This window comes from Engraulis encrasicolus, chromosome 9 (genome assembly GCF_034702125.1).
Source record: "Engraulis encrasicolus isolate BLACKSEA-1 chromosome 9, IST_EnEncr_1.0, whole genome shotgun sequence".
NCBI classification, from domain to species: Eukaryota; Metazoa; Chordata; class Actinopteri; order Clupeiformes; family Engraulidae; genus Engraulis; species Engraulis encrasicolus.
In genome coordinates, this window is record NC_085865.1 from 16,277,847 (window position 1) to 16,304,967 (window position 27,121).

General features: G+C 42.7%; 1 protein-coding gene across 1 annotated transcript in view; it reads left to right on the top strand.

Moving 5' to 3' along the window:
- LOC134456121 (contactin-associated protein-like 2) overlaps positions 1 to 27,121 on the top strand; it is a 229,035-nt gene that overhangs the window by 13,514 nt on the left and 188,400 nt on the right. The window contains exons 2-3 of the mRNA XM_063207554.1: positions 15,697 to 15,813; positions 25,894 to 26,087. Coding sequence (XP_063063624.1) covers positions 15,697 to 15,813; positions 25,894 to 26,087 — 311 coding nt within the window. The remainder of the gene's footprint in view (positions 1 to 15,696; positions 15,814 to 25,893; positions 26,088 to 27,121) is intronic.

Here is a 27,121-nt window from a genome sequence, read left to right on the forward strand (position 1 = left end):
ATGTGCTTTACAGTAAATGGTAAATGTTTTATACTAGCCCCAAAGTCTTGCTGCACACATTATGCATGATAGATTCTGCAACACAGACATACAGTATTATCAAGCCATGACCTTCATAAGGCAAATAAGTGAATGTGTTATGGCCACTGGCGTTCAGTAAATATTGTATTTAATAACAATAGCTCATACAGTATGTAAATAACTGAGAATCTATACTAAACATTATTTTTTAACTCACACAGTACAGTTGTCCGATCTCATGTAAGGCTTGTTACTGAGGTGTTAATTATATGGTATGCCAGAGTGTGGCCATTGTGGATCAGGGACACAAACAGGCACACCTGTACACGCATGCACACTTTTAAAAAGGAAAACCTTCACTGTCTTCATAACAGAATCTCCAATATGTTCACAATCACCATGGCAATACATTCACTTCGCCTACAGTAGGCTACTTTTAATATTAATACATAGATCCATGTACCTACTTTGTGAAACATTATCCACATCTTTTATTGAAGAATTGTAAAGAATTGAACTAGCAAACTACAGCATAAGACTAAGTCCAGCATGTTTATAAGGAAACTCATTATGAAACTCTAGTTAATCTATTTGTATAAAAGAATGTATACCATGTCTCAGACTGATGCTCAATGGCATTTAGGTCAGCGCCGCAGCCAGAGCTGTATAAAGTGAACAGGCAGGCAGGGAGGGAGAAGTAATAAATCAATCCTGGGGACCTCTTGAAATGAGCACTGCCCTATAAGATGTACTTCTCTGGCTGTAATTTAAATTTAATTGCTCTCAGTCCTTGGTAATGAACCCAGGTCAGTGCTTCATCATCTGCTATACTGAGACAGAGTAAAACAAAGACGTTTCAGAGAGTGGAGGTGCACATCCAAAGAATGTTTTAAGTGACATTTATAGTAGATCAATTTAGTTTAAAAATGAGACATTTTTACATACATCATATCACTTTTATGTAATTTTTATAGCTCCGTGTTTTATGTCTGTTCTACTTGTCTTTCGTGTTGTTTTTTATTACTTATTTTCCAGTTCTTAGATTAGCGTCTAGTTGTTATTTTTCTATACGTTATTATTATAAACTTTATTACAGGCTCAGGGCCCAATAGGCAGACACACAACATATACATAGAAATAGAATGTGCAGGAAAAAGAAGAAATAATAATAATTAAAAAAAAAAAAACAGCAATGATGCCAAAGCATATACAAACTATGTCATGACAGTCTTAAAAGGCAGCTATACCAATGTTTCCACATATATGATTGGTAACGGACAGAGCTATATCTGGCACTTGTGAGCATCATTATAATGCAGTTTTCAGACTTATCCAAACGGCACATGAACTTAAACATTAGGTTCCTCAGGAGAGCCTGTAAAGTACATAGTCCTGAGTCACAAAATAGTTTACTAGCACTGCAACTCCTGGGCTTTTTCAGCAATATCCTTAGGCAGTCATTATATGCTACTTGGAGTTTACGCATTGTCTCTTTTTTATAGTTGATCCATAATGGAGCTGCATACATAGGGCTACAGTAGGCACGAAACAAGCTTACTTTCACATCATCAGGACAGTAATGAAATTTTCTTACTAACATGTTAGCTTGTGCATACAACATTCGTCTCTGCCTATACATGTCAGCATCATCCTCCAGCTTGTCAGTGATGATGTGCCCAAGATATTTTATACTGCTTGATACACATATTGGTTGCCCTGACAGGTAGAACGTTGGAAAAGGCACTTTATGATCCTCCTTGGTTCTACATATCAACACAACACTCTTTTTTGCATTGTACTGCACATCAAACTCGACCCCATACTCAGAGCACACATTGAGTAGCTGCTGAAATCCAACAGTACTAGGGGACATGATAGCAAGATCGTCTGCATACATCAAATGGTTTAAAACATTGTTCCCTATCAGACATCCTGTCTTACATCTCCCCAGTTGTTTGGAGAGGTTGTCCATGTATAGGTTGAACAGTGCTGGGGATAGAAGCCCCCCTTGTCTTACACCATTGCCTACACTGAAAGGGGAGGACAGGCTGTTTCCCCATTTCACCTGCATGTGTTGTTTAGCATACCAGTAAGCAAGAATACGTATAATACATCCAGGCACACCCCTAAGCATGAGTTTAGTGAAGAGCTTATGGTGATTCACTCTGTCAAATGCCCTAGACGCATCAATGAACCCCAGAAATATTGTAGAACCATGACTTCTGTAGGATTCAACCGTTTCTTTCAAGGCATATATACATAGGTCTGTGCTGTGCATAGGCTTAAAACCAAATTGATTTTCTGTGGTAAAGATAAACTCACTCAACCTATCTAGCAACAGTTTCTCCAACACCTTAGAAAGAATACTGGCTAAGGCAATGGGTCTGTAATTATCCATGCTCCCTATTTTACCTGTCTTGTCCTTAATGACTGGTACTAATGTAACAGTGAGCATAGTGTCGGGTAGCACCCCATGTGTCATTAGACCAGTGAAGCAAATAGACAGCAAAGCTGCAATTCTAGGGCTGGCTAATTTAAGATGCTCAGCAGTGATATTATCATTGCCACTAGATTTATTATCAGCTAGATGTTCTATAGCATACACAACCTCATTGGGTGTAAAATGAATCGCTTCCTCATTTAGATTGCCTACACAATAGGGTTCACTTTTGATGCAATTAAACAAAGCTGCATAGTGCTGCCTCCACAGCTCTGCTATATTGTCAGCGCCAGATACCCCCTCAATGTGGCATGGTAGTACAGCTTTGGCCCTATTTGTAGCCTTTACCTCTTTCCAGAACTCAGTGACATTGTTATCAAGAAGGTTTGTGGCCATAGAATGAGCTCTTAAGCCTTGCTCATGCTTCCCAACAAAGCGCACAGCATACTTATATCTTGCATTGGCACGTTTCTTATGCTCCAAGTCTGGCCCATGCCTAGGCCGACCAGCCACAACCCAGGCCCTATGAGCCCTCTTAGCAGCTTCTTGATGGTCAGCTACATACTTGTTCCAACCAGGTTTGATGTTGTTAGCCCTTTTGGGGTGAGTGTGTAGAGGTTTACTGGCCTCATGTACAGCTGTCACTATGCTGTTATACATTTCACAGAGATCATTACAGTGAGTAACATTATCACAGTTAATATCTGGACATAGAATAGCATTAATTGGCAACTGTACCTCCCTCAAGAGAACATCTGACCTCCCACAATAATACAGAACATCCTCTTTAGATAGTTTAGCCCAATTTACTTTCGGCCCATTGGCGCCATCTTGTGCTGAACTGCTGCAGTCGGGTAGGTTGTCAATATTTATCAACATAGAGACAGGTAAGTGATCAGTGGTGGTGAGCTCATACAAAATGTCTACCTTTTCCAGACTTTCATGTGCATCGGCTGTGCAGATTACATGATCCAGCCAGGACGTTGTGTGCCACGCTTCACTGATAAAAGTATAACTATCTGCAGGAAGTAAATTCATACTAGAGAGAACCAGTTTACTATCATAACAGAACTGCTTCAAGTGCTGACCAAAGAGAGATTTCTCATCAGAAATGTCAGCATTCAAATCACCAATCACAAAAACATTTGCACATATACATTCCTTAATATAAGATACATTCCTTAATATAAGATCAGTTTTTTTTATTTTTTAACGTGGACAAGAAGTTATTTATTCCTTATGGATATGGAGAAATCTGTGCGTTGCTATGGACGCTGCAACATTGTTTACTCGCGGAGCCAGCTGATGGATCTGCGGAAGTTTGATGATTCTGCCGCTGTTCATGTGGACATTCCAAAAGAAGTTTTCATCTTTCGAGGATGCAGAGCAGGGGTCCCAGTCAAGGCCAAGCGACAGGAGAAGAAATGGAGATATAAGCCCTCTGTTCCAGCAATTATTATGGGAAACTTGAATTCGCTAACCAACAAAACGAACGAGCTGACCGCCCTGGTAAGAAACCAAAAGCTGTTTAGAAAAGCGAGTCTAATTTGCTTCACGGAAACATGTCTAACTAGTCTCACTCCTACTTCTACTGGACTGTATTATGGATAATTAGCTACACCACCTTCAGTAACCAGCTGAGTCTGTTCAGCCACAGACTCTGTGCTCTCACCTGCAGGACAGACAGGCTAAGGAGGTCCTTTGTCCCATGGGCCATTCAACTCACAGAAGGACACTAAGAAGGACATCATTATTGGGGATTGGACTGCCTGAGATGCCAGAGTTGGCCCAGATCGGGAAACCTCTTGGCGTGTGTGTGTGTGTGTGTGTGTGTGTGTGTGTGTGTGTGTGTGTGTGTGTGTGTGTGTGTGTGTGTGTGTGTGTGTGTGTGTGTGTGTGTGTGTGTGTCTGTCTGTCTGTCTGTCTGTCTGTCTGTCTGTCTGTCTGTCTGTCTGTCTGTCTGTCTGTCTGTCTGTCTGTCTGTCTGTCTGTCTGTCTGTCTGTCTGTGTGTCTGTCTTTGTATTCATGTAGCTACTTGACACCTGAATTTCCCCCTGGGGATCAATACAGTTTCTCTACTCTACTCTACTCTACTCTACTCTACTCTACTCTACTCTACTCTACTCTTTTAATGTAAACAGAACACACAAGTCGTCCACTGATGAACCATTTGGACTCTTGCTTAGGTGGTCATCATCTTCCAATACAGCCTTTGACATTGGCGGTGAGTGTGCTTGGAGAGCAGCACCCAGGATATTGGTTGGTAGCCTGATTATCATCGACGTTCAAATCTCTTCGAGACTTGGTCTGACCAAGAGCATAACAAATTATACATCCCAAACAGCATGGTTGGCCCGCCTCCCTTGGTTTGCTTTTGGTTGTTTGCTTCCAGAAAAAGTGGGAGGAGTTCCCGTATTTTCGGGAACTCAGAAAGTACTTGCATTGCTCTTGACCTGACTGGTAGCAACGCTGAAGGTGTTGCGTAAATAGGAGGGTATGGCCTGGCTAATTGGTTGGTGCCTACAGCTTGAGTTTCCGCCCTGCATTGTTATCTAGTACTTCACACTGGATAGGAAACACAATCCAAACACATTGTTTTTTTGTTTCAGTGAGGTTAAAGACCTCTAAATTTGCTCTAAACAACAAAGGGCTAATTGTCTATTTCTTGGCTATTATTGTTTTCACTCAAATGTAGGCTATAGCCTTTTAAGAGAGTGCCACCAAATTACAGGCTACATTAATTAACTAAGGGCATGCATTTCACAGAAGTTAAAGGGATCTCTTGTGACTTTGATTTTTGGCACTCTGTTCTGACTGGAAGTACTCAGTGAACACAGGAATAATTGATTAATAATGAATAATAATTTGTCTTTCAAATTGTGTTTTGCATATTAATGTGCTTTGAGTCACTTGTAGAAAAATGCAAAAGCAAACATAGTAGGCCTATCTCTCTCAGCAAAACCTTTTCTACTCTTGCTTCTTTTCTCTACTCTACCACACTCCATTGCTACTTGTTTTGTATTCTGCACACACTGTACTGTGATGCATTTCTCTTCATATTTCTGATATAGCCACTCTTGAGCGTTCTTGAACTTTTGGCCTCTTGTCTCTGGTGACACATGCCAAGCATCTGTCGTGTCTGCATGGTGTATTTCTCAATTTCCCCATTTCACACACACACAATACTCAGCTGTCAACAGGTTCACATATCAGTCACCTATGGGTCACAGCCATATGACTATTCGTGTGTGTGTGTGCGCGTGTGTGCGTGTGTTGGAACAAACATGTGAACTTGTAGGTGACACCGCTTTAACTTTTTTGTTGTGTCCTTGGGACTCTAAGGGATCAGTACAGTGTGTGTCTTATGACCTACACATACATGCATGCACAAACGCACACACACACACACACACACACACGCGCGCACATGCACACACACACACACACACACACACACACACACACACACACACAAACACACACACACACACACACACACACACACACACACACACACACAGAGAGAGAGAGAGAGAGAGAGAGAGAGAGAGAGAGAGAGAGAGAGAGAGAGAGAGAGAGAGAGAGATTCCTCCAGGCTACATGTATTAAAGTGATATACATATAGCTGCAGTGATTCCTTGATATGCTGAATGTTTTTGCATCCTGTTAGTCAGTTAGCAAAGCTGAGCACGTCCTTCCAGGCTGCATATTCTCCATAGTGGAGGCAGAAGGGTGAGGTGGGACACCTCCACATCAACATGAGTGATCTGAGCAGTGATGGATGTCCAAGGCAGCATCTGTGAAGATGGGAGCCATATTGAAGGGAGGAATGACATTCAATGCAATATGACTTCCATAAGCGAGACATACAAAGTGACATATGCGGACATGCTTGGAATAGTTATGCAGTGTTTGTGGAGATCAGGAGGTAGTGTTGGTAGTATGTACTTAGAGCATGAGTAAAACATTTTTTTGAATGATTTGGGAAATAATGTAAAATAGTGCGCACTTGTTTGAAAAACTTGCTATGCTTTCATGTTGCTCTGTTAAGTTTTGAGGCAGAGAAAATGAATCAGTGAAGTAATGATCTTATAATTGTGCCAACATGAAAATAAAATAAAAGATGTAGGCTATAACACCGTATTGGATTATTCCATAACTAATTTCATAACTAATCAAATGAACTTGATTGATCGGCAACACTGCATTAGTTATTAGCCTGTGCTGATGCGACTACAGCACCTTCCTCTGCTCCTTTCCATTATTTTCCTTTCATCACGCATTACCTGTCGTTTTCTGTCCTTTCCAATCTTTTTCCTTCTTTTCCTTCTTTTTTCCTTGCTGTTATTTGCCTTTCCACACTTTCTCCTTCCTCTCCATTCGTTCTCTTTCTTTCTCTATGAACGCATGTCTTTCCTTTTCTTTCCCAGGGTATATCCAAAAATACTGAATCAAACCAAGATATCGCAAAACACGCCCACTCAATGCAAAAGCGTGTGCTCAAGTTGGGTCTCCTAAGGGAGCGTTGTCCCCACAGACATCATATATGAAGACTAGATGCGTCGTCCGCGTTCCCGTCATGCAAGCCGAACGTCCGCGCATGGCGGCCATGTTAGAGCAGCCTGCTGGCTCAACCAGTTGCAATGAGTTTTTGGTGTTGTATACTCTTCAGATGGCCATAATTCCCTCAAATTTATTTCGATTTTCGAAAGGGTTGGTTTATTACACAGTATAAAAAATTCCAAACGAGAGTATATGTTGATACTGCATAGTGATGCATATCCACATTATTATTATATTATATTACATTATATTATAATGATCATAGGTCTAAAATCATGTATAATATAATTCAGTAGGCTTATTCAGGTAATTAAATAGACCCCATAAACAAATGCACAAAGTAATCTTTTATATTTTCAGTAAAATAACAGATAAACGTTCACTTTAGTCTACATTCTGCTTTGGTTTCGACAGCTCCACCTTGTGTTCAAAATGAGTCGTGACGCTAAAGCCATCCAGATAGAATTAACTTGTTGCGCTGTAGGCTACATCTCTCTTCCAGTACGTCATCTCTGTCGTCTATAATTTGATGCAATGAATATATCCATGCCGTCAACGTAATGCACAGCAATGATTAAAATGTGTATTAGCTGTAGATCTATCTATTTTTTTGGACAAATAGGTTAAGTGGGAAGCATAGGCCTATTACTCTCCTGGGCGTTTTACCCCAGTCTTAAGGAGCCCTACCATTTATAAACACGTGTCAATATTTCAGCGAAGCAACAGCATACATTTTTAAGTATCCCAACGTTTCAACTCTTCACTTTACTTCAGCTGTAACGGAGGGTCTGTGGAGAGTTTAGGCTGCTCTAATATGGCCGACCTGTGCGGACGTGCTTGAAATACGCGATGACGTATCTAGTCTTCATTTATGATGTCTGTGGTTGTCCCCTCTTTCTTCTTCTATTTTTGTGTTTGCACAAGAAGTGCTCTACCGCCATCTACAGCGCTAAGGGGACTTCATTGATTCTCAACCTCAGGACTCCGAAGGTCTCCTAAGAGGGCGTTCACCCGAGATAAAGTGGATACCGGAAAAGAAACAAAATGACGCTTCTTCTTACATCCACTTTCTTTGGTATATCCTTGGTATTTGTAGTTAAAGGACAAGCCACCATAACACAGACATGTACAATTTGTGAAATGAAGCACGGGGAGTGCTATTCAGAGAAGCATGTATTGATAAATCAAAGTTCAAAAGTTCAAAGTATTTTATTTGCCATTTGTGCATAAACTAATAGTCCAAGCACATAGGAACTCTTGTGCAGGCCCTCTGAGTCAATAGATAAATAAAATTAAATAGAAAAAATAGGAAAAAGACAAAATACATTGAATGTGATAAAAAATCAAAGAGATCAAAAGAATACAAAAGTGGATCAAATGTTCTTTTTTGCCATCAGCCTCACTGTTGCTGGGAAGAAACTGTTAAAATATCTTGCGTTTTTGGTTGGAATGCTGTCCGCTCTACTGTGTCTCAGTTTGTATGTATTTGAGCAGAGTTAGCTGGATGGAGTGGGTCTTTAATGATTCTCTCTGCTCTCCTATGGCTGCGTTGTACATATATGGAGTCCATTGAGGGAAGTGCTGTGCCTATAATCCTCTCAGTCTTGATTATTCATTGCAAAGACTTCCTTTCAGCCTGAGTGATGTTGCCATACCAGACAGTGATGCCTGCTGTGAGGATGGTCTCTACAAGTTCTCTGTAGGCCTGGGTAAGAGGGTGGTGGTTCAGTCCAGCCTTCCTAAGCATCCTAATAAAGTACAGCCTTTGCTGGGCTTTTTTTTTACGATGGATGTGGTGTTCAGACTCAGCTCAGGTTTGATGTTACTTGCATGCCTAGAAATGTATGGCTTTCAGCCCTCACCACCTCTGTCCCTTTAATGTGCAGAGGCTGTAGGGGAGGAGCATGTTTTCCAAAGTCCACTATAATTTCCCTCGTCTTGTCTGTGTTGAGGATGAGGTCGTTTGTCTCCCCATAGTCAATGATGTAGTTCATAACAGACCTGTATCCTGACTCGTCCCCTTCTTTGATGAGCCCCAGGATGGTAGTGTCATCAACATATTTGCATAAACGCTCCAGACACAGAGTTTTGACATTCTTCAGCATGCAGTGAGAAAGCTAAAAGCCCATCACTGGAAAAAGAACAAAACAGCATCACCACTGGTCCCAGAGCTTTCTTCCAACACCTTGTAGTATCAATCTCACACACATCCGTCATCAATAACACGGAGCTGTGTACACTTGCTTGACAGTGTGAGCAAGATGGCCCAGTGAAGAAGTCTAGAGAACTAGAGAAGTCTATAATGAACTCAATTGGTCTGGACCATTGTCATTCACATTTAACCCTTGTAAGGTGTTTGTGTTTATGTTACATAGAAGGTGTCCAGGTCACTTTCACCTGGGCATATAGAACAATAATTAAACAAGCAACATATCATAGCACATATTCACCCTCATGTTCCCTTCGATCCTGCTTGTGAATTTCTGTGTATATTTATTTTTGAGAGTTGGAGATAAAGAGAGAGAAAAGTAAGGAGACGGTGAAGAAAGTGAGGGGGGGGGGTCATGAAGGGAACATGAGGGTGAATACAGTATATGCTATGATATTTTGCTTGTTTAATTATTGTCACTTTTTTCCCAGATTCATGTTCCCAGGGCCGGCCCAAGCCTTTATTGGGCCCTAAGCAAAATTTCATCCGGGGGCCCCCCATACCACCACCTACTCAGCATCAGATACTTCATGAGCTTCATTTACATGCACGAGTGATGGTTGCGAACTAAGGACATTCGTTGGACATGTGGGGGCCCTAAGCCATCGCATAGCTCGCTTATGCCTTGGGCCGGCCCTGCATGTTCCTCACAGAAAATGAGCCAGAGCCAGTGAATCTCAGTGTGAAAGAATAATAATTGATACTATTTTTCTTGAGCAAAATACTGAAAATAGGTCAAAATGACCTGAACACCTTACAAGGGTTAACATGGGTATCCACTGTAAACACTAGCTTGAAAATGGTGCAGCAGCAACATGAGCTCATTAATGAGACAGGTTGAATTCAAGCTTCACATACTGTGCAGCAGTGGTTCTGAACCGGTGGGTCGGAACCCAAAAGTGTGTTGAGGAAGGGTCCTAGGTAGGTCTTGGAGCTGTGGCGTAAAAGTATTAATGCACCCTTACGTTGTCAGTCACCAAACTAAAACAAGGTGCTGTACTGAAGAAATGACTGATGTCGAATGTGTAGATTGAAATATGGCTAATACTCCTCTCCATTAGATAACAGACATGTTGTATGTCAGCATACAGTATAGGGGTGTAAATCACAGCCACCGTGACGATATGATGCGGTATCGATTTCTTAAAGCAGGGAGCTGAATTGGACTGGACTGGAGTTGTTCCGGGATACAACATGTGCATTCTTCTTTTTCAGACTGAAGGAGAGAGTGCTGTTACAAACACTTCCAGTGGTCTCAGGTGGGATGGGGTGTGTTTTTTTGTGTGAAGCGGGGTGGAATGATAGACTGCTGTTACACCCCCAGCCATCTCAGGTGTGTATAGGGGCGTGGGGGGAGTTGCTGCGTTTTGGGTCAGCGGATCCATCAATCACTGGGCACCTGCAGTGGAGTGTGCACTGACACACGCACGCACGCACACACACACACACGCACGCAGGCACGCACGCGCACACACACACAGAGAAACACACACACACACACACACATTTCACAGGCTTCCTGACACAAACAGGCAGACATGTGCTCTCACACGCGCACACACGCACACACACACACACACACACACACACACACACACACACACACACACACACACACACACACACACACACACACACACACACACACACACACACACACACACATTGGCAGAACACAGAAACATGAACACTGGCGGGCATTTTTCCTCTTTTTTCTTGATCTAACTACCCACCATATTGTACTCCCCAATCAAAGCAAACAACCAAAGCCACCAAAATCTCTCACTCTCACTCTCTCTCTCTCTCTCTCTCTCTCTCTCTCTCTCTCTCTCTCTCTCTCTCTCTCCCTCCATCCCTCCCTCTCTCTCACCACACACACCCAACCAGCCACACACATACGTATTAGTACCCCCCTCTCTTGACCTCCAAAGTGCTCTCATTACCGCTATTTCCACCTTGGCCTACAAAACGCATCTGCTGCAGTCAGTCATGGTGGCCAACAATAGGGAATTAATTATTTCCGACATGTGCACATAATTTGAATGTATTAATGATTCTCTGAAGCGTTCCACCTCGATGATCTGAGACCTGGCGGCCGTCTGCCCGTCTGAAGAGGAGCACCAATGGCAGGGGAGCCGTGAATAGGTCACCGAGATCAATTCCTTTACACACCACCACCCATTAGCAGTCACACAAGAACACACACACACACACACACACACACACACACACACACACACACACACACACACACACACACACACACACACACACACACACACACACACACACACACACACACACACACACACACACACACACACACACACACACACTTCAGAGCACGTGGCGTGTACTTAACTTGTAACTGCTGAATCTGGATGAGTGTGAGCAGCTTCATGTAATGTACCACGGGCTCTTAACCAACCCCCGGGGGATTACTGCTATTTTCACTCTCTCTTTAACGATTTCAGAATCACACTTAATGGCTGGAAAATTGCATTATGCACCAATAACCAGAAGAGAAAAGAAAGAGAAAGGGAAGTATGAGAGGGTGCAAAGTGGTGCTGGTGACGTCATCACTATTCAATTCTTTGTGGATACACAGTGGACACATTACAGTATGCAGAGACAATTGATGGAGTGGGAAATGAAGATAATAAACATTCTTAATGCCATCAACATTCATTCAAACACATTATAGACACATTTTAGGCTCATTACTGTGGTATATGCATAGGGCCACATCATGCTTAAAAACAATTTTCTGTTGTACATGCAAGAAGAGGCCGTGTTGTATAAATAAGGCAAAGTGAAATGACAGACTGAAGATGGGGTGGTGAGGATATGATTCTCCACTATGAAGGGAAACAGGTTGTCTGTAGTCTGAAGCAATAGTGTAGTAGGCCTACTGTGCAGTAACGTGGTATTATGGGGTGGGATGCTTAAGTTATTTTCCTCCACTAGAATGAAGAGAAACAGGTTGTCAGTGCACAGGTGGCTGGCCAGAGCAAATGACCATCCTGGATAGCGGGCTTGGCTTTGGGGAGTGGGAGTGGGACTGGTGCCAGGGCCTACACGCAGAGACCCACCCACCCACACACACACACACAAATAAGGGAGAACACTCACACGCACACGCGCACACACACACACACACATACATACATACAGTAAGCGCACACACGTGCATGCACACATACACACACGCAAGCACCTGCCTACCTGTGACTATGGAGAAGCTTGGCAGTGGTGACAGTATACACACACACACGCACACAAGCAGGCTCACACACTCACACACACAAAGTGGAAGGGTCCATGCTTCCCAGTCATGTATTTACATATAATATGTGTATTGTTATCGGGGCAATATAGTTGCGACTTTGTCACTTGTTATTCAAGCAATTTTGAGGACTTCAATTATATTCCTACTACAATGTGAGAAAACATTAAATTTCAGATTTATCTGTCAGATTTATTTGCTTCCTGAAGTATAATTAATGCCATTATATAACTTATATAATTATTTTCATAAATACGTTTGTACTTGACAATGTATGAAGAATAATTGAACTGCCAGGCTAATATTCTACTTTCTGACGCGCTCATGTCAGAGAGAGAGAGAGAGAGAGACAGAGAGCGAGAGACAGAGAGACAGAGTGACAGAGAGACAGAGAGAGAGAAAGAATAATATTAAGGCTATCCATTTAATACTCAGGTTCTGTGTTAATCCGTCACACTTTCCAAAGCAGGTCAAACACCTCTTTAGACTTAAACTTTCATCACCAACATTTGTAGTAATACCTCTTTCAGACATGCTAGCTAGCAATTACCATGGTGAGAGGCTAATGTAGATACACAATGGTGATTTTGGGCTGTGGAGAAAAGAATGTAAAGGAGAGACTCCACAGGAACTCCCTGGGCTGGGCAAAGCTCCTCATTAACCTGTGCAGACCTCACCCCCGTGGCAAAGCAGTTGCCAGTCTAATCAATCAGTGTGAGCCAGAAAGATAAAGTGGGCTAGTGGAGAGACTAATAGAGTTCAAAGTTAATTTCCAGCTCCAACAGTGTCATTCATAGTTTCTTTAGTTCATTTTTTGTAACAGGCCCATTTCACAAGCCCCACACAGACATACACAATGTAATGTAAGCTCACAATGTAACTTCTGCAGCAATAGCCGAGATACAGTATGGAAGTGTTGCTAACTCTCTTCAAAGGACACAGATATACAAATATATGTAACTCCCACTGTCTTCTTCTCCTCAGTCACTCTCCATTACACCAGATGGTCGCGCAACTCTCAGCTGACAGCCAAGGCAAACAAATATGATCCTAATGCACTATAACACACTGCTCAGTCTGTGGAGGATTGCAAAGGAGTTCCTCAAAGACGAATGGGTCTATTAAGTTAGCAGACTCATTAATACTTCATACGACACCTAGCGCACAGCACTTTTTTTCCACCTTAAATGTATTTATTTAAAAATTGTTTCGGTGGTTCATATATCTGTGCCAGGGTTGCTATGGTTGGGCTCGGGCACAAAATTACTTTCTGCTACGACTTGTAGGATCACTAGGGATTTCTGTATTCTGGCTTAGGAGACCACATGTGTTCTTCTCAGACGTGTGTTTGGCCTCATTATGTCCAAACTAGTGCTGTCAAACGATTAAAATATGTAATCGCGATTAATCACATAAATGCCATAGTTAGCTCACGATTAATCGCATTTTGATCACATAATTATGTCTCATTTAAAAGCATTGTAATACTTCTAGCAATGTAGGCCTAAAAATTTCTAGGTTTGAGCTTTTTTTTTTTAAATTGAAAACAATGAGTGTTAGACACTGATATCTGCCCTAATGGAATGCGATAGGCTTAAAAAACATGGGGGAGAAAAATGATAACAAAAACATTATAAAGGCCTTTGCGCAAAAGACACACACATATGATATTTGGTTTCCAGTGACAGGAGGGGAGAAAATGTGCCTCATGCAGCAGGGCTGTAGTGGGAGCAGTGTGTGCCTCCTCCTTGGTATTTGTTAAGGCTTAGGCCTAATGACATTATAAGATCATCTGATAGCCTATGTGTAGATGGGATGTCACTTACCATTCCTTCGGCTGCATTTAGGAAAATGTTTTTACGGCTGAGATATGTATGTGTTTGGAGAGGTCCATTGAATGGTATAGAAAGCAGAATACATAAAGCATCACAAATTGGCCACTTTGGAGGGCTCTGAGAGTCTGTATTGGTCCTAACTCTGCCAACAGTGACAGTAGATGTGTGTGTGTGTGTGTGTGTGTGTGTGTGTGTGTGTGTGTGTGTGTGTGTGTGTGTGTGTGTGTGTGTGTGTGTGTGTGTGTGTGTGTGTGTGTGTGTGTGTGTGTGTGTGTGTGTGTGTGTGTGTGTGTGTGTGTGTGTGTGTGTGTGTGTGCGCATGTCCGTGTGTGCAATACAAAAGCCCTCAGCCCGTCTGGCACAGAAACGCCTATTGTACCAGAAGTGTTTAATGTAGCTCTACCTTGTGAGTAGATGTCAGCAAATAGGGCTGATAAATCGCCTGCCAGGAGGTAGACAACAAAGTGTGTGTGTGTGTGTGTGTGTGTGTGTGTGTGTGTGTGTGTGTGTGTGTGTGTGTGTGTGTGTGTGTGTGTGTGTGTGTGTGTGTGTGTGTGTGTGTGTGTGTGTGTGTGTGTGTGTGTGTATGTGTGTGACTCACCAGCCCATTGGCCCGTCCAAGTAATTGTTTTGTGTTTTAATTTTTCCTCATTCTCAGTGCACCTCTGCCATCAATCACGTTGATTGATTCAACCAAACAAATTAATTGCCCACTGATTATGCCCCGGCTTGAGGAACAATATATACCAGTGACATAACTTTGCATATAAAAAAATCTCACAGGATATACCTGGTGATGGCTCAATGATTTGCACAGCTGTTACAAAAGATTACTGTATGAAATCAAATATAAGATGACTGAAAAAAATGCAGACCAGTCAAGTTTCCCCAATGCTCCATGAATCGACATGTTAAAAAATGTACACCATATCTGTTACATCCATGCAAATTTAAGAGAAAAAAGTTGAGTCAAGTTCCCCAGATTCCCCATGAATCGACTGACCATCGTCTTTGAAACATTATACAGATCCTGGGAATGTTGTAGTCGTGCTTGCTGAGGTCATTCATTTTGAATTGCCCCATCATCCCTCAGCTTGGCAGCATTAAATATTACATGGTACTAAATGAGACTACAGCCTGTAGCCAGTAACAGCCTGTAGCCAGTAACCAGCATACAGTATGGCTTTGCAGTTTTATGCACACAGTAAAAGTTGCAATGTTGCCTGATTTGTGGTTCAGATTGATGATGTCTTTGTCATTGATTTAGTTTCATTTGAATATGATCTTTTTTTTCTCCCTTCCCTCGGTTCTCTTCTGTCCCCTCTCTTTTCCTCTTCCCTCTCTCAGAGAAGTGTGATGAGGCTCTGGCTACATCGCTCCCCCACAGCGCCTTCAGCAGCTCCTCAGTGTTCACCAGTGGCTACGCTGCAGGATACGCCAAGCTCAACCAGAGAGGAGGTAAGCGGAGAGAGAGAGGGAGAGAGAGAGAGAGAGAGAGAGAGAGAGAGAGAGAGTTCAAACACACACATGGTGTATTCTGTGCTGTTCCTGCCAAACCAAGCATATCATTACTTGTATTCTCTTATATATAACCATCCACCCATAGCCATGAACCTAACCATTCATCCTGGACTTTTTTATTTCCATTGCCAGCCACCAGAAACCATGTGGGTAACCATCCATACTAAACAATGTATTCTCATTTACCAATAACCATGCAAAGCTTACTTGTTATTCCCATCAACATGCTTTTTCAAGTATGTCTGTTATCCTGACTGCCACGGTCTAATAGCCATGCAAGGTGCTTTTCCAGTGTTACAGACGTTTCTCAATGTTTTCCTGGATACACTTCTAATTTCTAGTGCATAATGCTGTTTTGTAAGGCTGAATTCACACTTGTGTTTGTACTGTTCCCACGTTGGGAAAGTACTTTAGGAGGTTTTGGTGGTGAAAACATGTGGAGTGCACCAAAGCTTCATGGTTTCCCTACTATGGGAGAGGTTTGCCAAATTACTGGGGGTGTGGAGTGCACTGAAGCTTCATGATTTCATTAATTGAGTCTGAATACTGATAACAAATGTCCCAAAGACTTCCAATTATGACGGCTGATGAGGTGCATTCTTATTGACATTCATTCATTTTATTCTCATTCTCATTCAGATGTTCATTCTGCATGTGAAACTTCTTTTTCTTTTAATTGTCAGGTAATTTTCACACTTGTAAGACAAGACAAGTGCAGCTTCTTGTCAGTGAAGTGTATTTAAATAATTTCAAATAATTTCATTTGCATATGAAAGATTACATAAATTCAACAACCATAACTGATAATGGCCAAAACATGTTCATTTGTGTTGAGCGCTGTCTTATGCAAGAGCGTTTGTCTTTTTTTTTCAATTATCAGTGCAAATCATATTTAACTAATCAAATTAAGTCGGGCAAATTGCTTTCCATTTGCCACCAATTTCTGGAGATGAACTTGTGCTTGATTGACACATAGACACACGGCATCACCATCCCCTCACCATCACATGAACACACAACATTCCAACACCCCCTCCACAGCTGCCATCATACCATCTCCTCCACTGCTGCCCAGAGCATGGCTATCACATCACCATCCCCACCTCCATCCATCACCTTGGTTCTGCTTTTTTTTGTAGACTTAGGGCGCCATCACACAGACCGCGAATTTTACAGTAGGAGGCGGATGTGTCAGGGGCGTAACTATAGGCGGTGCAGCAGGTGCCGTTGCACCGGGGCCCGCGGCCACTGAGGGGCCCGCGAACGCCTGTCTGCTCGTTGATAGCAGGTTGAAGATCGGATACGCAAAGAAACCAATGCGCTTTCTCAACTTGTCCAGACACTATTTATAGACCGTGACAGACTCCCACAAGACGGTGGGAATTTAGAGCATTAAATCAATTGCAAATTGGCACTTTTAGTTAGGCCTACTATATTGCTATAGGTCATTACATGGGCAGTCAAATTATTCGGACAAATCGTTCATAAATTCGTTTCAAATAGCAATAAAGGTAACACATGAATGCTATATTTGTGTATTTTATTTTTTACATTGCGGCCAGGAATTGTGGGATATGTATTTTCATACACAATCATTGGCTGTATGTAAACAGGGAGCGTGAGTCGCCAGTGGTAATGTTCTGTTTGGAATTACCACATAATTGATTCCCTTGCCAATGCATGCTGGTCAGTCAAAACGTGGCCTTTTGTTCTCATCTTATCTATGTTGTAGTAGTATGCGTTGTTGGCTTTCTTGAAGGCGGAATATAAAATGAGTTTAGTCACTTCATTCACCAAGAATAGAGATGGCTACTGGCTAGCAAGAACATCCTATGGATATTAGAAGTCCTTCGATATTATCTAAGAAGATTTCAAAGACTCTACAAAGAAGATAAGGACAGGTTTCCCTATAATAATATCCGCCGTGGCATTATATTGATTTCATATCACTCATCTCCTTCAGGTATTTTCCAATTGTTGTCACATTTCTAGTCCAGTAGTCTGGGTTCGGCAGGGTCTGGCTAAACGAAAGAGACGAGGCACATTTTTAACGGTGTCCATTCTATTTTGTAATCTGTGACAGCGGTATTGCTGTAGTTATTCCCAGCGTTAAAACTTAGTTGTGTGTTCTCCAATTGACAACAAGTTGTGCTGACTTGCTAACAGCATCTCCACTCCATGTTGATTTTATCATCTAGCGTTTCTCCTGTTAGCATAATATAACTTCTGTTAGCTTGGCTATGTTACGAAGTGGTCTCTCGAGTCGTCAGCTAGGGGAGGGGAGAAAGAAATCTAAATAAGTGGACGATTCTGTGTGCGTGTGTAGAGCTCTATCTGTGTATGTTTTACTGGTGAGCTGTCACCAATGTGTTGTCATGGTTGTCTTGGATGTTGTGTTTCCAAACAAAGTGCACCGTCTCCATCTTTTCCCATGTTTATGGTTGCCGGGACCGTCTTCCATAACCAGCATTGCATATTGTGCCGCTATTTGATGATGCCAAAGGACGCAAAACTACTTTGCAGTGGCACTTTGTGTATGTGGAGTAGTGGAAGATTGAAATTATTATGAAGGCATATCCTGTTGATTGTGCTATCTATCTTTTAAGTCCTTAGTGTTACTTTTTTAATCTATGAAGTTTAAACTGGGGTGCTTAAGATCAGCAGGGTTGTCTCCCTCGTCTGTGTAGCCTGCTGTCAGCTGGGCAGGCACGGTGTGCTCGCAAGCACACACGCACACAGTGCTACTGTCTCCAGCCCCCTGTCCCTGTCTCAACCGGTCTCTAGACACATATTCCGCAAGCCTTTCTTTGCGTTTGTCCTGTTTTTTTTGGGACAGATAACTTAAATACTCTATGATGTAAATGTGCACATCGTTGCAGCATTCACGATGCTATTGCCATTGCATAGAATATACCCCACCCTTTCACCCGTAATGTATTAGGCTAGATGAAATATCCTAAAATTAGCACAACCTCCGAGGGCCCGTGCCGGATACTCGCACCGGGGCCCGTGACCGAATTGTATATGTCTAATATCAGCGCAAAGCAGGTTGCGTATTCTCCACCTCTCCGCGCCGGGTAGATTGAGTTGAAAAAAGTTTAACTCAAGGTGGAAAACCCGCGGTGGTTTTCCAGATGTTCGATAGGAGATCGTTATCAACATTTATATCAGATTCACTATCCAACATTAGGAGAGCAAGAAAAGAGCTCTATTCATTGTCATTGCTCATCAAAGTCTTCTATTAATTTTACATAGATGAATGGACAAAGCATTTTGTGTTTGTTTTCACAACATTTAATGACACAACAACATCGATTAGGCTACATTGCGAGTGACAGATGAGTCGTTACGTTGCCTAGTCACCGCATTCGAATGGGTAGTGGCTCCGTGCTTGGTGTGGTCACTTCTGATTAATCAGCTGGACGAGCATCGCAGATTGTAGGCAGAAATCCGCGGTCTGTGTGATCGCGCCCTTAGAGGTGGTGAATTGTTATGTTTCTCTTGGATATCAGAAATAAATCCAAATACAATCAATTCACCTTCACAATCAAAAGATGAATATGAATGAGAGCCCCCTATATCGCCTCCATGATAAGAATGTCTCCCCACCACCACCACCTCCTCATGTCATGACATGCTATGCTCTCCTAACAGCCAGGTGGCTCCATCTTATCAGGGCAGGAGACTTCTCATTACGGAGCCTGAGGCACATGGACCAGGCATACTAATGATGCTTTATCTGCCTGCACCCAGCAGTGCCCAGTGTGTGTGTGTCTCTGTGTGTGTGTGTGTGTGTGTGTGTGTGTGTGTGTGTGTGTGTGTGTGTGTGTGTGTGTGTGTGTGTGTGTGTGTGTGTGTGTGTGTGTGTGTGTGTGTGTGTGTGTGTGCCACTATGCAGGTGCCACAGCTGCCAGTCTATCTGTCCTGGCAGGATAATAATGAAGGTTCACAGGTGCCCACCACCCAGGTCTACTGACTTTATTAAAACGCAGCGAGGAAATGGCACAATTTAGATATGGCCAGCTGATTAGCATGCTGGAGCAATAAATGGAGAAAAAAATGTGTGTGTGTGTGTGTGAGAGAGAGAGAGAGAGAGAGAGAGAGAGAGAGAGAGTGTGTGTGTGTGTGTGTGTGTGTGTGTGTTTGTGTGTGTGTGTGTGTGTGTGTGTGTGTGTGTGTGTGTGTGTGTGTGTGTGTGTGTGTGTGTGTGTGTGTGTGTGTGTGTGTGTGTGCGCGCGCGTGCATGTGTGTGTGATTCTGACCACTTTTTTTTTTGCTGCAGCCAATTGAATCGACTCATTCCCGTTAGCACTTCTCTTCAGTCTTATTAGGTGAAATCAAATGTTCTCTTTCAGACAAGATATAGCCTATTACTTCCTATAGATCTCTCTCGATCAGTGTCATCAATGACATAAGGCTTACCTCATAACAAACTGGTGATTGAACCAACAAGAACCAACTTACTCACTTTGTTTAGATAAAGAAACCAGTGGTTTTGTTTTTCACTAATCAAAAAAACATACAGCAAAGGTTCCAGCCTCCCCATTCCTGTATCAACACTGTTCAATGTTAGATTGCAGTTTTGATCCAGTTGATGGAATTCAATTGGAAAGCTCCAAACTACAACTGCGGTAGAAAGCCTACTGCATACTGCAGAGAGGGTAAACAGAGCAGCCAAACAGTGTGTGCGCGTGTGCGTGCGTGTGCGTGCGTGCGTGCGTGCGTGTGTGCGTGTGTGTGTGTGTGTGAGAGAGAGAGTGCGTGCGTGTGTATGTGCATGCACGTGTGTTGCTTAGGATTTTCTGTGTTTGCATGTGTGTGTAGCCAAACAGTGTCATTTATCTCAATTTCGGCTGGCAGGCCATTCCATTAAGTGACAATTCATTTGTGTGTGCTCTAGCCCAGTCAAGTGCACTTAGAGAAAGGAAAGGTCAAATCCCTCTTAACTGGAAAACTGCTTGTGCCACACAGTTGGGATGTGGTAGTGGGAGTTCTTCCCCTTCCTTTGGGTGAGGTTGCAGACTGTCCTTAGGGAGGCAAGAAGCGCTTCTGGCTTTGTGTGTGTGTGTGTGTGTGTGTGTGTGTGTGTGTGTGTGTGTGTGTTTGTGTGTGTGTGTGTGTGTGTGTGTGTCTGTGTCTGTGTGTGTGTGTGTGTGTGTGTGTGTGTGTGTGTGTGTGTGTGTGTTTTGCATTTCCACGCACATTCAGTTGAGTTTAGAGAAGCCAGCGTGGGAATTGAGTTGAGATGATAAACAAAACCGGTTAAGAGGATGTGGGTGTGAAAGAGAAAAAAAGTGAAGAAAAGATATCACGAAAAGAAAAGAAAATCACGAAAAGAGAGAGGGTAATAATAAACACAGGATGAAGGAGTGAAAGTGAATAGAAGAGAGAGAGAGAGAGAGAGAGAGAGAGAGAGAGAGAGAGAGAGAGAGAGAGAGAGAGAGAGAGAGATGTGCATTCCAAGCCAGTGGGAAGTTAATGAGAAGGAGAGCAGGGGACAATTGAGGAGAGTGAAGGTGGCTGTGAGAGAGTGGCACAGAGAGAGGTGACCGTGATTGTGAGTCTCCATTGTGGGCGGGGGTCTTCATCCTGTAAGGGTGTGTGTGTGTGTGCGTGTGCATGTGTGCAGGTGTGTGTGTGTGCGGGGGTGTATGCGGGTGGGTGTGACAGTCAGAATACTAATATGTCAAAGCATGAGTTTGGGGTGCTAATAAGTCTGTGTGTGTGTCTGCTGTGTGCGTTGTGTGTACTGATCCTTGCAGTTCATTTTCTTTTCCCCTCTCTACCCACAACTGACAATCCATTCCACCCCAATTCATTTCCCCCCCTATTTCACTGCTTCACCAGCTGAAAGCAGTAGTCTGTGTTCATTCGTTCTTTCTTTCTCTCCTTACACAGTGTAGTCTAAAGCACTTGTATCCTTCCTTTTGCCATCCTGCTGCTCTTTCCAGCAGCATGCCGATGCTCTTAATGTGATTCCATCCAGCCGCACAGGAACTACACAGTCCAGATGAGACCCCTGCTGTGGGCAACACAGATAATCACATCAGGTTTCACATTACAGCCCTCTGCTGATGACGGTGCGATTCATATGTCATATTATATTCAGCAGGACAAATACCTACTTTGCTTCCTCATGTCCTGCTTTGGTAAGGGAGAGAACGGCTCTGGGGTCCGTATCTCGAAAGCGTCTTTGCTAACGACGGTAGCAACGTCCTTCGTAAGAGCGACTCAACTCTCTCTCGACAGCGACGCTCACCACTAAATCCAAGGGAATGGTAAGACGGTCTTAAGACGGTTAGCAACGACAATAATCGAGAAACGGACCCCAGATCTTCATGTTAAAAAGCAGTGGAGGGGATATAGCCCCCTATGAATGAACATCAGAGGTGAACAAAAGTAAAATCTTAATGTACTGCCATGAAAGTAAGCTTAATGGCCTGTCATGTTTTTCCATCTGTCTGTAATTTCAAGGCAGGTGATTTCACTAATTAACTTCTCCTAGGAATCAGGTGGATGAGAGAAATGGTTGGAGCAAATAGAAGAAGTTTTACGTGCTGGATGTTTGAACTTTTTGAACCACTGATATTCGCCTCTTTAAGTGTAGGAAAGTAGGAAATTGCATCCAATAAAATTATTTTTGGTGTCTCCAATTATCACTCCAACTAAGGTGCTGTTTCCACATAGCTGGATATTTTTATATGTGGATATTTTTTTCTCCTGCTTGTATTGGTTTTGCATTGGTTTTGGCCCTCCGTTTCCACGTAGCAGATATTTAAAAATCCAGGTGCAGGAGAAAAAAATATCCTGTTTAGGGGTCTGAAACGCATTTGTTACAATGGAGGATTTTTTTTATCCACATGTTGCGTTTACACCTAGCAGGAGAAAAAAATACCCAGCTAAAAAAATATCCTGCTACGTGGAAACAGCACCTAATTCTCTTTTTTTAAGTCTCACCCGGGAAATGTATTAGGACATGTGTGAGGTTTTGACAAAGTCCTTTCTTGGCAGAAGTCAGTGGCGTGGAACAGGGGGGGAAAACCCTGACTCATTCTTAGGGCCCAGCCCACCTGGGGAGCCCACCGGGGGGCCCCCTATGGAAAATGTTCTTCTTGTTTTGTTTTTTTAAACATAATTTTTAGAATAATGTCAAGACATGTTGGTAATTTATGTAATTCCAATGTTCTCTAGAAATACATATATTGAATTGGATATCCTAGCCTGCAAATAGGCTATAATATATCCGACACCCCCATTATCAGTACGCATTGGATTTAGTCCGCCCTCTCGCGGACTTTTGATTGCACAATATGCGTAATCAACACTCACTCACTTCATTATTAGGCATTAAACACAGCAGCCGGATGAAAGATGTCTAAAATACCAGGCTTTCACAAAAAGAATAGAAAGGTAAGAGAAACAGAGGAAACCAGATGAAGCAACTGCGGCTGATTTCTTGCAAGAAAGGTGAGCCCAAATGTCAAAATTACAGCCTACACAATAGGCTAACTGGTTATCCCATTCCTATTCCGTGTGGCCTACTGTGATAGCCAAAGTCAAATAAAAAATAATCTCATTTTTTTTGTACTATAATTGTGATAGGCCTAGGCCTATAGAACCCATTTGTCTTTGATATATTCATAACAAAAAGTGTCACAAGACCAAATAGGGTCGATGTTGGTTCGAATCCAAATGTTGGCAAAGCAATTTGTAAAATGAATCCAGAAAATGTCACGAACGTGAAGATGCCCCCTGTCACAGCAGATGCAAATGGTGTGAACTTGAGAGAAGGTGAACCTATTTTAGCTAACCTAATATCCTAGTCTTGAGGAAAAACAGTTTCTCGACAGGGTGCATCAAATTTGCAGATTGATTCTGTCCTCGTAACACGTCATGTTCATCAGTTGCCAATGTCAAGGTGGCGGTGCGAACAGCTGTCAGTCTTGAACCGTCATTCTGCTTTTATTTTGCGGTCTCAACACTCTCAATAGGAACTCTGGTTACTTCTGACAACGTCCGTTATAGCTGAAGCGTGGTAAATTAATGACGAGATTTTGACGGGCCACCAGTCTGCGTTTTGAATGCTGCTGACTAGGGCTGGGTAAAATAATCGATTCAATCGATAATCGATCAATATAATCTAAAATTCACATAATCGATTCACAGGGCACAAAATCGATTTTTGGTTCTTTTTATTTTTGTTCCTTTTGTTTAATTTAGGTTTATAGAAAATACCCAGTACGTATTAGTAAATTAGGCCTAGGCCTACTTATTACAAATTAGCAATCTGTTAACACTGTCAAGCCACAGCCCTTTGACATTTTTATATAGAAATAGGCAACAGCATCTTTTGGGGGAAATCCTGGGACCAAGAAGGGAACGGATTGAATCGATTCGGAATTAATCGAATCGAATCGAATCGTGATTAATCGATTCAAACCCTTAAGAATCGAAATCGAATCGATAGAGGAACATGACTGCGATACCCAGCCCTACTGCTGACACCATTCTAATCTGCGCAAAGCGCACGATAAAAGATAGGCAGAGTAGCCTAACCTACCTACCTCCGTGCTGAGGTAGCCTATCTGCATTGAGTGTTCATGACAATTACCCTATTTAAGGTAGGCTACTGTGAAATAGTTACTGGCCAATTTAAATCTGAAACAATATGCAGTAGCCCAATAAATAATGATTTCAAAGAAATAATACATGTCGGGCGGGGTGCCCTGACTTTAAAAGGTTGAGAATAACGACATCAAATCCAAACAGCGATACTTTTGTTCTAGCCTATTTACTCTGCTTTACAGCAGGTTTTAAGCGACATTTCATCAGTAAATCGCAGCTGATTCTCTATTCCTTGCTCTCCCAAACCCCAACTAACAAGATACGGGCAAACGTGACGTGCGTGCAGCGGGCCAGTGCAAGTGAACGGATGTGTGCGCGAGCACGTGTGTGTCTGTTCAGGGATGCACATTGAAGAAAGTTCAGTTCAACATATCAATGTCTCATGTGTCCATAGTGCACAAAATATTAGGCTAAATGCATTGTGAAGAGAGATTTACAAGTGTCTCTCCTCCCCCTCACACCATAGTGATGATGAAGTGATTAAAAGTCATCCCTAATAGGCCTATGATAGCCTTAGAACTGGTAATGTGAAAAATAAGGACATTTTATACTTTTATAATTTTATTATGTCTGTTCTGTGTTATCATATGATTGAAGATGAGGATGATTCAAGTGAAGGAGAGGAAAGCTTAGAGGGGTATTCTGAGGAAGGCAAGAAGGATGACAATATCTGGAGGTGGGCGCGCGCGCGCGGGGGGGGGTGGGATATGTGTGTGAGTAGGGGGGCCCATGATAGAAGTTGTTCCTAGGGCCCCAAATTTGGTGCTACGCCCCTGGCAGCAGTTGTTAAATCTCATTTTTAATCAGGCTTTTTCTTTAAAGTGGTGTGTGACAAATATCCAGCAGACCGACTTAGGTTTACGATACATTGAAATAATTACAATTCCCCCTGCCTCCCTGCATGCAAGCACGCACACACTTAAGGGCGGGTGATGCTTTTTTTTCCCCGCAGGCAAGGCAAGTCGACGCAGTTAGTTTTGTTTTTTGCTCCAGTCTAGGTCTGCGCTATCTGATACGCTATCTGATTTATCTCAAGTCAAGTCAAGTCAAAATGTATTTGTAAAGCACTTTTAACAAATAAAAGCACCTGAGCAAAGTGCTAAACCGAAACATCTACCTACGGTTCAGCTGGTTTATTCAATTGGCTGGAAATATGATGTGGGCCGCCCTTTATTTTCTGAACTCACAATGCTTCCCTCTGCTGCTATGCTTTGTCAAAGCAATTTTGCAGATTATCAAATGGAAATTCCAATGGCATCAGAGCAACGACTTGAAAGATTGAGATTTGTTGACCTACAAATCGCTTCAATGGTTCTTCAGCAGTTGTGGTTGGCTACACATTGCACCGGTCCTAATAATGCATTAATCAATAGTCATTTACTGTTTCTGCAGGTGCTGGTGGCTGGTCTCCGCTGGACAGCGACCACTACCAGTGGCTGCAGGTGGACCTGGGCAGTAGGAGACAGGTGAGCGCGGTGGCCACGCAGGGCAGGTACAGCAGCTCCGACTGGACCACCCGATACCGGCTCCTCTACAGCGACACGGGACGCAACTGGAAACCCTACCACCAGGACGGCAACATATGGGTACGTCTCACTCTAATATAAATACTAATTAACCCTACCACCAGGATGGGTAAGTATAGGTACATATCACGTTAATATATACTAACTAACCCCTATACTATCAGGATACATACGGATACATCTCACTCTAACACAGTGATACTCACTATTTTTTCCTCAAGAGCCACATTAGGAGAAAAAAATCAGGAGGAGAGCCGCATGGAGCGCAACCCCCCCCCTTACTTTTCAGGGCCTTTTTTTTTTTTTGGGGGGGGGGGGGGGGGGTTACATCATGATGGTGTTGGCCTTATTGTTTGTAGTATATTTATGCAAATTATAAGTAGTAGTAGTAGTATTAGTAGGCCTATTATTAAATTATTGAATTATTAATTAATTACCCTATGTCAGCAATTGCTGTTAGGCCTCCTAGCACATTTTTAAATACTAAAAGGCACCTCTGCTGAAGGGCACTTTTACATCAAAGAGCAATAGGGCAGTTCAGTTGAACCTGGCACTGACAGATGGCCAATACATCCAACCAGAGTCAAAACTAACATAAAAACAGAGGGTCGAGTCCAGTTTTTGTTGTCTCTCTCTCTCTATGTCTGGTGCTGTCAGCCAGCATATTTTGATAGGCCTATCTGATGAATAGACCTCCGGATCGTCATTCACAATGAAACCAGGACGGAATTAACAGATTGGCTCAAGAGTTATTGAGCTTGTGAAGGATGGTTGCCTGATGGTCTTGTTAACTTATTATTTATAAAAATGCGACGTCGCCGACAGCACTGAGTTGTATCAGCTGCCAATCAATACCGTGCGGAGAGAGAGAGGTAAAGCGAGATAGAGAGAAAGTTTAAGTTTCCAACTTGCAGCATTCCAACGCGATTCACATACTTTATTCGCGCTCTGCTTGCCTTCATTGCCCGTTTGACAGCGCCAGGTTAAACTGGAAATGGACAGCGATTTGGGAGGTGGTCACCAATCAATCTGCGCGAGACAGTTAAACCAGCCGCGAAATGGAACAGCGATTTGCGATGTGGTCACCAACAATG